The 14,799-nt window shown below is 46.2% G+C and overlaps 1 protein-coding gene across 1 annotated transcript; it reads right to left on the reverse strand.

Annotated features, from left to right (window-relative positions):
* Window positions 1-8,952: 8,952 nt before the first annotated feature.
* Window positions 8,953-14,205, reverse strand: fezf2 (FEZ family zinc finger 2). Its single transcript, XM_030051994.1, has 5 exons — window positions 14,159-14,205; window positions 12,937-13,817; window positions 12,413-12,547; window positions 12,183-12,315; window positions 8,953-9,692 (listed from the first exon to the last, which is right to left on the reverse strand). Exons 2-5 carry the CDS (start codon window positions 13,705-13,707, stop codon window positions 9,442-9,444), a joined length of 1,290 nt encoding a protein of 429 aa, XP_029907854.1. The 5' UTR covers window positions 13,708-13,817; window positions 14,159-14,205; the 3' UTR covers window positions 8,953-9,441.
* Between the last annotated feature and the right edge of the window lie 594 nt (window positions 14,206-14,799).

Here is a 14,799-nt window from a genome sequence, read left to right on the forward strand (position 1 = left end):
CGGTCTGACTCAGGTGTCGGGCCCCGGCCCCGTCAGCCGCCGTGGAGCCCTATGCGGCGTGACTGCCTCCATTCACGGGGTCACGTCGGGGTCGCAGCTCGCCCTGTTCTCCTCCAGCTGATATCATTTGAAGCTCCGTGCGGATCCGCCGAGCGAGGAGGTCAGCCTGGAACATCTCACCGGCTCGAGCCTTTCCACCTGCTTCCTGACGGTCAGGGGCGACTCCTCTGCCCGCATCATCCCCCCTTCTTTTTTTTTTTTTTGCTTTTAGCCTAATTGTGGTGATCAAACCTGCGGCAGGCTGACGCGGAGTGGCGGCTTGACAAACGCAATCATCCGGACGGGCCGGGTTGAAGCGGCCGTGGTTGGCAGCTGCCCCGGCTCCTCAGCTGGGGCCCCCCCTGCCGGCCCCGGGGTCAACTAGCCACCGGCCGCCGCTGGACCGCTCTGGAGCTGGACGGGCGATGATGGCGATGGTGGTGATGGAGAGAGGTGGAGGTGGTGGTGGTGGAGGAGCACAGCGCTGTGAGGTCAAGGACAGGATTTGAAAGGGGTCAGGGTGGAGGTGGAGGTGGAGGGGTGTTGAGGGTGTGTGTGTGTGCGTGCGTTCATGGATGAGTGGACAGGATGGGACGGCTGGGAAGGAAGGAGGGAGGGAGGGAATGAAGGAGGGAGGGAAGGAGGGGTCGGGGAAATGAAGACACAAGGTCGCGAATTATCTAAAGGGCTTTTGAAGAGGAAGATCTGGAGCCTTTCCAAATGACTGGCCTCACAGCGGCCGCTCTAATGGCCGCAGCCCCCGAGGTGATCACAGGGTCTCCATCCTCGAACCAGCAACAACAACAACAACAACACGCCCTCCGCTGCTGCAGCACCCCCCTCCATCTCATGGATCTGGAGCCACATGATTATGCAACGCGGTGCGGCCGCTGAGAGCCCAGCGAGAGCCTCAGCACGCCATTGGTTGAAGCCGGAGCCTGGTAAATGGTTAACTGTCGACTCCAATTGATTGGATAATGGGTAATTGCATGCTGCATTTCATTCAGTGATATGCTGCTGGTGAAGTGGGGGGGAGGGGGGGCGTGGTGGCGAGGACGGAGGAGGGAAAACATTTTGGCACGCTGCAGTTGTTGAATTTTTTTTTCTTCCTCCGAGCCTTTTTACTTGCCTTCGTCGGATTCCCTACATTTGTTTGACATTTTTGCACAACCTGCATCTGTAGTTTATTGATGATTTGCTCGTGTGTTTTTTGCATTTTTACATTTGCCGGAATCAGTTTCACCTTTTTCCAGCGTTTCACGTTTCACAAATCCAGAGCGGAGCGCTGAGCTGCTCCGTGCCTGGTGGCGGCGTTGCGGGCGTCCCTCCACATGCACTCCCGTGTCCCACGTCTCTGCTTTGATCATGGCATGTCACCTCCACTTAGGCGCCCGGGCTGCCAGCTCTTTGTCTCGGGCTCGGCGGAGGCCTCCGCTGTTGTCATGTTGTCTCACATTAAAGGGAAGGCGTCACGTCGTACACTAAAAGGAAGCAACACTGGCCTTAAGGTAGCCTCGCCGCCGCTCCCCGGCCGCCGCTCGGGCTTAAGTGTAACATTTCCTCTTTAAACAGTCCCGGGGTTTTGCTTGTGTCAGTGTAATCACATACCTCAGTGCACTTCACTGGGCCGCAGCTCCCCGCCAAAGGAAAGCTCTCGGTGTGCACACCTTTTCAGAGTTGCTGCACTTAAATAGGGAAAAAAGGCTTTTGGAGCTAAAGTGGAAATCCTTGCCGAGCCGGGGTTTAATATACCTTTAGCTGCACTGCTCCTGTATAGGAAGCCCAGGGGGGGGTCTGTGCCGGCTGAATTACACTTGGCTGTATTGATTGTGCTTCCGCGGTTGTCTTTTTCCACCCTCACGGCTGGTTTGAGTCAGGATGTGTGGCAGTTTTCATATCGACCGCTTGATTAAGCGGGCAGCCGCGAGGATGCATGTGAATCCTGTGTCCGTACACTTGCGCCTTTTGTTGATATTGATTCGTCTTCCGCAAGTCAGCACACCTGCGTGTCGTGTTTGGTTCCTAATGAAGCCCTTTACCAAACACCAATCAGGGCAGCATCACACAAACCAGCCAGAACAGGCACGTGAATCTGTACTCAGTCCTCACAGCTGAACTCTCTGTACTCTGTCAAGTATCTCTGATTTCTGATTTCTGATTCATAACAACCTCACAACCAGGACGCCATGAGCTGTCAATTAAAATTAGCAGTTCAGAGGATCTTAGTCTGAATCACACGCTCGCTTTAAAAAGTTTAGAGCGGTTCTGCAGATCTGGTGCTGCTCGGTTCAGCTGTGATTTCTCGGAAACATCGTCGACGTAATCACGCTGACCAAGAGCCACAGAGCACGTTAGCTAACACCAGAAAATGGATGATAAAATAACTTCTTGGTTAATTCATTTCTTTTAGATGCCATGTCATCTCAATGTCGCCTGACTTTGTAGTTTTTACTTCACTCTGTTCAAGGTTCAAGGTTCAAGGAGTCTTTATTATCCCCGTGGGGCAAGTTGCTCTGCAGCCAGCAATAGTAGGACAAAAACAATCAGCCACAAACACAGAATGACATATAACACAGAAAAAAAACAATAATTAAAACGGACAATTATCAATCATTTGTTCAGAAACCCAGTGGCTGCAGGGACAGATTTTAGTCTGTTCGTTCGGCACCTTGGCAGGATGTACCTGCGGCCTGACGGGAGCAGCACAAACTCACCAACCAAGGGGTGGCTCTGATCAGTGAGGAGTGAGCGGGCCTTGCTCAGGGCTCTGAGCTTATATATGTCAGAAAGAGCATTGAGATTAATCCCTGCAATTTTGCTGCACGCTTTCACTACGCCCTGCAGTCTGTTTTTGTTCTTAAGGGAAAGCAAGCCGAACCAGCAAACAAAAGAAAAGGTCAGAACAGATTCAATGAAACAGGAATAAAACATCCTCATAAAAGTGCTGTCAACATTAAAGCTCCGCAGTTTCCTATAAAAGTGCATTCGTTGATGTGCCTTTTTACAGACAGCATCCGCATGCAAATCAAAACACAGCTTGTCATCAATGTTAGTCCCAAGATATTTGTAATTGTGGACCAGCTCGACAGCTTGATCCTCAATGACAAGAGGAGAGGTGACTGACAGATGTTTACGGAAGTCAATCAACATTTCTTTAGTTTTTGACACTGTGCCGCTCTTAAAGGAATACTGCGACCTTTTGGACTTAATCTCCTTTTCCCGACTTCTCCGGACTGAGACCAGATGTTGGACACCGTGTCCACCTCTGTACGTCCAGTGGTTCAGTTCCTGTGGATAGCATTTCCTGTTAGCTTAGCATAAAGACTTGAAGTCTATGGGAGTCGTTAGCCTGTCTCCGTCAAAGTGAAAAAATAAACCTCACATCTGAAACACACGTCTTGGGATTGGGGAAAGTTCAGACTTGTTTTTTAATCAGAGTTGATGTATCCATGTTTTCATGGTCACTGGATGTTAGCTACTTTATTCCTGTTGAGTTTCAAATCTTGAGTTCATTGTTTTTCCTGCATTATGGAGCAACTTCTTATTTCAGCCCCCCCACACCTTCTGTTCAGTGTCACTTCAATCAGCTGCAGTTTCAAAGCAGCCAGAAACTTTTTTTGTCTTTGAGTTGGAGTCCAGATACGGGCCTGGGATCCTTCTCTTTACACCGAACGCTCGTTGTTTAGTGATCCCGGCTCCTAGCAGCTTGTCGGGGTCCATTCATGCTAAAGGGGGTCTTTTAATTGTGTGAGCCAGCGGAGTGGTTCATCATTAACACTCTGGCCTAAGCAAAGCACAAGTGGACGTTTCCCAGCGGGGCCAAGTCAGGTCAAAAGGATTAGCTCTGGCACCGGACATCCCCAAATCAACTGATCCTCCCCAACAATGAGACACTGGTTTAATGCCACTAGAGAGGAGCTCAGCGCAGCCAGACCCGGGACGAGAAAATGACTCACTGGTTTGCAGCCAGAGTGCCAAATAATTAATTTGCTTGTAATTTGTTGGGCAAAGAATGATATCAGTTTGCTTGTGAATGTTGTTGCACGGTGCGAATGTTGATTTGCTCCTCTCTCTCCGAGGACGACGGCACGTTCATCATGTTTTTACACAACAGTTGGAGTTACACTGGCGTTTTATTAAAGAGCTGCATGGTCACATCATCATGCAGCCTGCTTTTTTTTTTTTTTTACAGCTAGGATTAATGCACAAGTAGGATTAATGCACATATTTACACATGATGCACATACTTTTTTTAGTGTTAGTGTTTTTTTGTTTGGTTTTTTATACAAGTCTATATTTTTGTATTTCTTCTTTCTTTTTCTATTTGTTATCATTCAGTTCTTCTCCTGAGAATTTGAGTAAGACCCAGTTTCCCCTTAGGGATCAATAAAGTACTTCTGATTCAGATTCTGATGCATTGGGGGGGGGGGAGGGGGGGGGGGGGGGGGGGGGGGTCTTCATCTTAATGAGTCATTTAGTCTCATATCCAGTGTTAAATCTTGTTTTTACTCCAAAAAAGCACCAAGAAAAGGAAAAAAGTGACAAAATTAAATGAGTTAATGTGTACGATGAATCTGGGATGAGATAATCCCACTTGTTTCCAGAGCAGTTTCACTTGATTCTGTATTTTTTTTTTTTTTCTGGGATCATGGATAAATGTGTTGAAACAAGGCAGGATAAGGCAGATCAGCTGCACTGGGATCAAGAAAATGTCACCTGATTCAAGACAATTCAAGAAAACAAGCTGATCTCATGCCAGCTGGCAGATTTTTTTTTTTTTACCTTGTTTGAAGAAAAACAAGATTTGAACACCGACTATGAAGATAAATGACTTAAGATGGATTATTTTTTGACGTAGCAGTAGTTCAACCTTTGATATGATTAGTTATTAATTTCTCCTCCTCTCCAGGCCACAAGAACTCTAAACTCCAGCAGTACAGAAACATCATGGAAGAAATCCATGCTGAGCCACTTTTAACCTTTAATTCACAACATTTTAAGTTACATATACAATTTCTAAGTGCTGCATCCAATCTGTTTTTAAGTATTTATTTTAGCTTCATATTTACTGGACATATGCTTGTTGTCTGTCTTAATTGGCTCATTAATTGCACTGATCAGGGTTGGTGCTCCTGTGTGCTTGCACAATAACAGTAAAAGCTTTGTATTCAGTTCCATTCTGCACTGATATTTGTTCCTGGTGGACTGGAAACTTTGGGAAAACACGGAACACCTGCAAGGTTTTGGGGGATTTTTGGTATGAAATTTAACCTCAAAATACCCAAATGACCTGTGCAGGCTGTGTGCTGAGCTTTACGTCAGGTGGCAGAGCAAAACCAAAAAACTGTGCCAGTGGTGGGAGAGAGAGGAGGCTGCAAAGGCGGCACGAAGCAGGGAGGTCAGGGCCTGTCTCCTCCACCTCCTCCTCTGTCAGGACACTGGGGAGGTTTCCCCCTCAGCTCCTCATCACCCTCCAGCTGCAGGACACACTGAGGGACGGACGGACGGGCGGACTGATGGAGGTCAGACAGCGGAGACTGACAGCGGATCAGCCATGGGAGCGAGCTGCCCGCTCGGTTCCCAGCGCCCGGCTCTCCCCTCCCAGCCACAAAGCACCTTCTCCCAGCCGCCGTGCCCTTGACATGCCAAGGCGCATCCCAGGGACGAGCGGGTCCGAGGAGCGCCGCTGTCTCCCCAGACGAGTCTGCCGGGCTTTGGGCTGGAGAAAACCTCGGGTTGACTTCATCAAAGAGACCACGTTTGGGGAGCTGAATGGCGCGTCGGCTCCATCTGAACCTCCGTGTTCGGTTCGCTTGCTGAGTGGCTCATTTCCATGCATGGCAGGCCGGATTCCTCCGCGGCTGCAGCCCATTCACAGCTGCTGGATGTTTTTAAAACACAGCAGCCGCGGCATTATTTTCCTGCACAAACAGGCTGACAACCAGGCGCTCATTCTCTCTCTCTCTCTCTCTCTCTCTCTCTCTTTCTCTCTCTCTCTCTCTTCTTTTTTTTTGAGGTCTGTTGGATAATACTTCTTAACTTCTCGTTGATGAGATTAAACGTAACATTATTTCATTTTCAGAGTTTTTTTTTTTTTTCTTTTTTTTTTTTGTGACAACATTTTAACATTTCAAAACTCCATTCTGGCCCGTCCCGTCCTTTCAACTGCGTCTCTTTTAAACCGAGAACAGAGCCGCAGAGTGAAGTGAAGCCGCTGCTCATTAACCCCTTAGTATTTCACAATGCCTCATGAAGGCTCATTGTGCCAAGGGCCACCGCTTCCCTAACGAGGGTCCGGGGAGTGGGTGGGTGAAGGAGGGTTGGGGTGGAGGGGTGGTGGAGGGGAGGGGGGGTCACCCAGCGCTTCTCCAGCAGCGACAGAAATTGGTTAACCCCCCTCCCTCCTCCTCCTCCTCCTCCTCCCCATGCCACAAAAGAGAAATGCTAGTGCGGGATGCTTTAATTGGAATTTCATGTGGGCTAAACTGAGGGGAAACTGATGTAAGTTAACATTTGGTAGACTTAATTGGTCCTTTTCTCTCCTTCCTCCTCGATTGGCACTTAGGAGACGCCGAAGCTTCCCGCTAATCTCCCATTTATAATCAATTGAATCGGCCAGACAAAAGTCCACCTCTTTCTTTTCTTCCTGCCTCAAACGAGCCCCTTTGTGGCCCGTAAATTGCCCCGATCCTCGGTGATCCCGGTGGCGGAGATGTCCTCGCTTGTTGACAGCTGATTAGCGCGCGCTCCCGCTCCTCCCGGTATAATCTCCTCCGCGGACGCGCCTTCAATGAGGCCGAGTTTGTCAATTAACGTGTTTGCGGATGCCGAGCCGGTTGCTCAGACGCTGGAGAGGTGCAGAAAAGTGCAGAGAAAAGACCAACCTGCTGCCTCCAGGTTGTTTACAGGCCTGACTTTGTTATTTTGTCCTATGCAGCCCGTAGGCGCGGCCTCATGTGTTGCAGTCACACCAGTTTTCACCAAACACACACACACACACGCACACACACGCACGCACACACGCACGCACACTGCTTTGGATGAAACTGAAACCGGCCACTTGCGTAACTGATAGAGCAGATTTTTTTTCTTTTTTCTTTCTTTTCTTTTCTTTTTTTTTTTTTTTTCTTGCTCCTCCTTCAAATGTGAACAAATTCAGCCTAAACTGGGTTGTTCACGCGGAGGCTCGTGCAGGATTTTAGCGGATGTATGGGAATGTGTGATGATGGCTCCTAAGAAGAAAAAAAAATGATGACCGTCATATTAAAGTAGCGAACATCAAAACTCAATCAAAGCCTTTAAACCGACATCGGAGGCGCATCTCAACTTGATGCATCTTATTGCAAATATGGACGCGCGTACGTGCGTGTGCGTGCCTGCGTGTGTGTGTGTCTCTGTGTGTGTGTCCTCAAATTACCAGTCAGTATAAAGCACTCACGCCTTGCCAGTTTGCAATGGAGCCAAACTACGTTTTATTTTATAAATTTTGGAAAAAAAAAAAAAAAAAAAAGCTCAGCCCAGCGGCGGCGTCCTCCAGTCTTTAGTCGGTACTCCGTGTCGCACTCGTTTTCATCTCTCTCTCTCTCTTTCTGTGTGAGTGTGTGTGTGTGTGTGTGTGTGTGTGTGTAAAATCTGCCTGTGTTTGAATGGCGGAGGATGATGAAATAGGTGAGCAGGGCATTCATCTGGCAATATTAGTCCTGCCAGGCTTCCCGAGGCCTGGCTGCTGCGGCTCCGCACTAATTGGCTGGTAATAGAAAGAGCGACATTTGGGAGCACGGATCCGTCTCTCATCAGAACGTGTGCAGGGATAATATTGTTCCAGGAGCCGTGCGGAGAATAACTTGTGGTTGATTAAGTGGGCTGGATGAGGAGCTGCGGCCCAAGTGCTCCATTATCTCCTATTCTGATGAACAGGGCCGGATGCGCCCTGAACGCACCAGTTCCCCCCGCACCCCACCCCTTACACCCCACCCCACCACCACCCCCCACCCCCCCGGGGCCGTTTAGCTCATTAATGTAATTCGCTTTCAAGGGCCCATGTTATCTCTGATCATTTGTGCCATTACGCAGAAGTCAAGTGTAATGCTGCATTATTAGGATCGTGTCTGTCAATAAATGCTGAGGCAGAAGGCGGCTGCAGAACATACAGTTGAGCCTCGACTGGGTTTGCTGTGGTCCTCTAACAGCACTTGACACCGTAACAATAAAAAGAAATAATTATAAAATAAATAAATAATTCGAAATGAAGAGGAAAACCGGGGAAAGTTGTGCGTGCGGGCTGGTGCTTCAGCAGAAACAACAACAAATATTAAACGTTGCAGAGGCCTGGAACATGCAGAACAAAGCCTGTTAAGCTGAGTCACATTTTTAAACCCCGTGGATGTCTGCCATTGTGTCGTTTATTACAAACAACTGAATCATGGAAAAAAAAAAAAATAAACAGCATTATGCTCATATTGTCTCATTTCGACATGCATGAAACGCAGCAGCGGAGCTCATTCAAGCTCAACAAACTCTGATCAATTTGTGATCAATTAATAAGTCAATGCAAGCGGCCATGCACAGCCTCATATCTGGGTATTCAGTTTTATTTTCAAATATGTTCCAAAAAAAAAAAAAAAAGAAATGGAAACAACTAAATCCCAAACATTCAGTTTGCAGTATAAGTTATAACTTATTTATTCACATTAACAATTTCTGTGGAATACAACAACATGAAAATGCTCCCCCGCCCCTCCCCTCCTCCTCCTCCTCCCCCCCAAAAAATTTAAACATTTTAAATAACATTTTTATTTCCATAGCCTATTATTTACAATTCCATTTGCACACATCATGGAGATAGATTGCTTACGTCTCCCCGGTGGGTTACAGTCGCCTATTCACATGCTTGTTTAAAAGGCAATAATTTTGACTGGCAATGCAGGGAGAATGGAGCTTAAACTATCCCTAATGAAAAATCACTATAATATTCCTGTAACACCTTAGAGGCCTTAACTGTGTGCCTTGTAGTACCAAATATTGGGATTATAGTGACCTCCTTGTAGCTTATGGCAGCCTACTTTTTTAATTCTCCTATGGTATCACTATAAGGGACTTAAATAGTTTACAGTTTGTTTTGTGCAGAATCCTAAAGTTGATCATAGGCTTACTATAGTTCTTTTTCGAAAGGGATCATGTCTGGTTTTAGTGGACTACTCCCACCTTGTTTTGGACCAGTATATTTTTCAAAAGTGTTCCCTTGGCTCCAAAGCATGCTGTTCCACGTGGTAAGTCACCCAGTCTTTTTGCAGCCCCCGTGGTCCATCCAGAATAGAGTGTGTGTGACCACAAAAAGACAAAAAAAAAAAAGAAAAAAAAAACACAGCTCCAAGGGCCTGGAAAAGCTCCAGCCGGTGCAGCTCAGCTCTGCAGGTCTCTGGAGGCCTCGGCGGCCGAGGCCAGGCTGCTGTCGTGCAGCTTCCTGATGTGTTTTTTCAGGTCAAAGTTGCGGCAGAAGCCCTTGCCGCAGGTGCCGCAGGTGAAGGGCTTCTTGTCGTTGTGCGTGTGCATGTGGAAGGTCAGGTTGTAGACCTGGTGGAAGGCCTTGTTGCAGATGGAGCACTTGTACTGCTTCTCCCCGCTGTGGGTCAGCTTGTGGTTCTTGTAGTTTCCTGCAGCAGAGAGAAGCATCAAGGTGAGACGAGGAGGAAAAGACAAACCAACATGAACATAACATGGACTTTTGTGTGTTTTTACAACAGAATTTATCATTATCTCCATTTTAACCAGTCATTTATTCTCATATTCATTGTTAAAATCTTGTTTTTCTTTCCAAAATCTGCCAGTGGGATTAGATAATCCCTCTTTTGTCCAATGCAGTCCCACCTGTTTCAGGAATTTTTCCGGGAGCCAGTATAAATGTGTTGAAACAAGGTAGAATTGGAATAAAGCAGGAGGATCAAGAAAATGACACTTGATTCAAGAAAATTCTGGAAACAAGTTGAATAGTGTCAGAAACAAGTGGGATTATCTCATCCCACTGGCAGATTGTTCACCTTGTTTTAAGAAAAATAAGATTTTAAATCTAAATATGAGAATAAATGCAGACTACATGGAGATTTTTTTGCTGTGTAACAGAACAGAATTAATTTTCTTCTCTTTGCACTTGAGCAAAAATGAAGCCATAAACTTCCTTTCCTCTTCAAGTGTGTGAAAAACCTAAAATGAGAAAATGTAAAATAACTGCAGCTAATACATCTGGAATTATTCTGTCCCTGCATGTTTGAAAATAAAACTGGACTCCAGCACATTTTGTGACATGAAGGCTGATGTAAATAATCTCTTCTCTCTTTTTTTTTTTTTTCTCTTTGAGTGAAAAATGACCGAATTATGAAAATAAACCGGTAACATAACATTACATTTCTTGCACGGAAATAAATAAATAAATAAAATTAATAATACGCATGAAAACAAACAATTAGCAGCATATTTCCATTAATAAAAACACATTCTTGTAGCATAAGAAGAAAAAAAAACTTGAGTCACTGAAAAAAGTCCATTTTATCAAGGCTGTTGTTTTGTAAGAAGCCCCAAAAATAAAAATAAAAAAATATATATATCTTATTGTCTCTTCAAGCTCTTTAGTTATTTATTTGTTTGATTTTATTTCATTTTGACAAGCGGGTGCCAGTGTCGTGACACAAGACGGAAGAAAAAGGCAGGTCAGTTTACTGAAACCAAGAAAATGACGAGAAAACTCCAGAAACAAGTGAAGCTGCGACGGAATCAAGAGTGAATTGGCAGATTTTTTTTTCTTTTGTTGTTTTAGGAAAAATAAGATTTATCGTAGATTAAATGACTTGGACTTTTTTTTTAGGGGGGCATGAAAAGGGCCTCCTTTTGCTCGGTCCCCGGAGGTCAGCAGTTCACGGTGAAGTTACAGCCCGCTCCGTCCCTCTGCTCGGCCCAGCCTTCATTAATCAGAGTTTTGTGTGTCGAAGTCAAGAAGTTGTCAAACTTTGTCAAAATCACACGCAGCAGCGACTTCAAAAAAATCTGATTCCCAACTCGGCCGGGGTCTGCCAGCTGACCCAGAGCAAATCCACCGACTTGGAAGCAGAATTAGTGAGTGTAAAGTGACATGTCCTATTTCCATTGATCGCTTCAAGCTCATCGGTGGGCCCGCAATTATTTTCTCTTTCCACTGTCATAGATAACATGAAGCAACAGCATCTGCAGCTGCTTTCAGCACACAGCGCCTGTGAAATCCCGAATTCCTTCACACAGAAAAAAGGCTCTGCGGGGAGCTGGATCCACACTCACATCAGTGTTGAGAGCTGCTTAAAAATATTATTACCCTGAATGGAGTTTTAATGGAGAGTTTTAGAGTCCCGGCCTGCTTTATATTCTGTTTCCACATTTCTGTAAAGCATTCACCGGTCGGAACAACGGAGAGAAAACAGGATCGCTTTTTCCCCCCAACAGCCGCTTTAATCTGTTCTGTTCGATCTGCTGGATCTAATACATACAAAATATAACCTATTATGCGCAATTATACTCTGCATTTCATCAACCGCAAGTCTGCCTTCCACCACATTAACAAGAACTGGCAGCAAAATAGTAGCCAATTTAATAGCCCCAAACACAGAATAATAATAATAATAATAATAATAATAATAATAATAATAATAACTAAAAAGAAATAAAATAAGCTGTTGTAATCCTATAGTAAATTATAGAATTATACTATACGAATATCACAGAAAAAATATAGAAAATCAAGTCCATAATTTCAAGAAAGAAAATTGGGCTGGATGAGTTTTAAATAATTATAAAGTCACTACTGAGCACCACAGACACACTTTAAATCCGGATAAAAAATAATAGGCTATAAGACTGTTATCGCGATACTCTGGTCATTAAATATGATATTTAATATTACCAAAGACGCACGATAAGGCCATAGCCACATTTCTATACAAATATCAGATTTTTTTTTTTCCTTAAGGAGCCAAAAACAAACAATAAATCAGTGCAAAATAATAATTCAGCAGACAACTGGCAACCCAGAAAAAAAGCTTTCGGCGTAAAGCAGAACAGCAGAGAAACTCCGGGCGGGTTTGTTCGGCAGCGCCGCACCACACGGCTCAAGCTGCTCTTACCTTTCTGGTGGAAGCCTTTTCCGCAGAATTCACAGACGAAAGGTTTGTACCCGGCGTGGATCCGTATGTGCGTGTTCAGCGTCGAGCTCCTGTTGAACGCCTTCCCGCACTGGTTGCATTTATGGGGTTTTTCCTTGTGTGATGGAAAATAAATCGAATTTAAGCACAACACGAACCAACTCATTTCGAGATACTGAAGCGGAAACGTGGATGTGGGAGTCGCGTCTCACCTGCGTGTGGATGATTTTGTGTCTGCACAGCGTGCTGGCCTGCCGGAATCCTTTCCCGCACACTTTACACACGAAGGGCCTGGCGCCGGTGTGCACCGGCATGTGTCTGGTCAGGTTGTAATGAGCGTTGAAAACCTGCAGAAAAGACCCCGCAATTATTATGACCATTAATAATAATAAGTGCCAAATATTTTAGAGTGAAAGCAGCTATGCGTTATTTGACGCAGAAGTCAGTGTGCGTAAAGCTGATCCAATCTGGATATGTCATCTGGATAATAATGGCAATGTGTTTTGCATTTTTTTTCTGTGAACATATACATTCATGCTACTGTCAAAATTATTTTCCTGCTTTTTGCGTCATCTTTTCCACAATCAAAATCCACCAAAACTAGAGAAAATAAGTGGGATCCCATTCGCAAATACTTTTTCCACGCTAATTTACGCAAAAACAATTTTTAAGCGACGTCTTATAATTAAGCACATACTCATGCTAGCAAGGGAATGCGTGTTTTAAATAAGCGTACCTTTCCACACACTTCACACGTGAAGTTTTTGGGCTTCCCGTCTGCAGCGCCGTTGCTGCTGTTGAGTTTGCTGTGCGTTTTGACGCCGTTTTTCTCGGCGCTCAGGCCGTGATTCTCCTTCACTATCTGGTCCAGCTGGCCGGGCAGATGCTCCTTGTGCGGGTACTGAGGTGTGGGCAGCTTCTCGGCGCCCATCCCGGCCAGCTTGGCATTCTCCAGCAGTAAGAGTCTGTGGTGCGCCGAGAGAGAGGCCTGGGCCTGCGGGCTGGAGAACCAGTGTCCGGCCAGCAGCTCCGACTGCTGGTACGCAGAGTCCAGGTAGTTGAGATAGTAGAGGGAGCCGCCGGTGGGCACGGCCACGGCCTGGTGGATGACCTGCGGCTTCACCACCCTGCTCCCCGGCAGCAGCGGCTGCTTGGCCGACTCCGCTTTGCCGCACACGCCGCAGTTCCCTTTGCACGGAACGGCCGCAGATCCGCAAAACGCGCCCCTGAAACTGGCTCTCCACAGCTCAGAGTAGTTCATCAGCGCCTTGGCTTGCAGGTCGTAGCTGAAGGGCTGCAGCGGGATCATGCAGGGGATCGGGGAGCAGAGACCCAGCAGCTTCTTCCCCTCCGACCCCTCCGCGCCCCGCCGCTCGTCCGGACTCCCTTTCGGCTCCGAGCTCTTGGACATGATCCGGTCTATGGAGAAGGCCAGGGTCTTTGGAGCCACGGACGGCCCGGTCCTACCGCAGGACATCATCGTCTCCACAGGGGCAGAACTTGCCATTTTTTGTTGTTATTTGTTGTTGTTGCTGTTGTTGTTTTCAGCAGAGCGAACTTGGTGTGAGCAGCTCCGCAGTCCGACCCGCTCCAGCCGCCCTGTCCTCGTTTCCTGAGCTTCCCGCAGAAAAGACAGGAGGGCACATCAGTTTAATAAGCACCTTGCTGTCACAGTGTCACGCATTTGCATTCAAATGGCCACCACCCCCCCCTGCAACAACAGCATCCAGGGGTGATGGATTAATGCTCATTAACTAGTGCACACAAAATTAACAGGACATTACAGAGCTCGTTAGGGAGAAGAAGAAGAAGAAGAAGAAGAAGAAGGAGAAGAAGGAGAAGAAAAAGGAGGAGAAGGAGAAGAAGAAGAAACTAAAAGGAAAAGACAAAAAGGCTGGTCCCCGTGCAGAGCTGCTGCAGAATGTGAGAGCGAAACTTGAGTCAGTGTTGAAGTTTACCTCTTCGTGGTCAGACGGCTCTGGAGAAACCAGCCGACTGCTCTCTGTCACATGTTGGCAGCGGCCGCCCTCCTCAGCGCGGATCACTGTCTCCTGACATCAGCGGGCTCACCCACTGCTCACTGGGTGACACGGAGAGCCGTGACAGCGCGCGCGCACGCACGCACACACACACACACACACACACACACACACACACACACACACACACACACACACACACACACACACACACACGCCATATATTTACACATATAGCTACATTTATTTATAAGAGCAGCGGAGAGAGGGGGGTTTGCATAACCACCCTGGCACAAAACACCGTGAACATCACTGATTATTATCATTATTATTATTATTATTATTAGTAGTAGTAGTAGTATTAGCGTTATATTTTCCAGCGCGAGAAATAAATTGATCGCATCCGCAGAGACAACAATTTTAATCGGAATTGGGCTGTCAGAGGTATAACAGTTATTATTTTAATAATGTTTATTATCATGAATTAAGCCTAATTACATAAACAACAATAATAATGATAATACTACTAACAACAGTAAATAGCAAGATACTTCTATTACTACTACTAATACTACTACTACTAGGCTACTACTACTACTACTACTAATAATAATAATAAT

This window comes from Myripristis murdjan, chromosome 5 (assembly GCF_902150065.1).
Source record: "Myripristis murdjan chromosome 5, fMyrMur1.1, whole genome shotgun sequence".
Taxonomy (NCBI): Eukaryota; Metazoa; Chordata; class Actinopteri; order Holocentriformes; family Holocentridae; genus Myripristis; species Myripristis murdjan.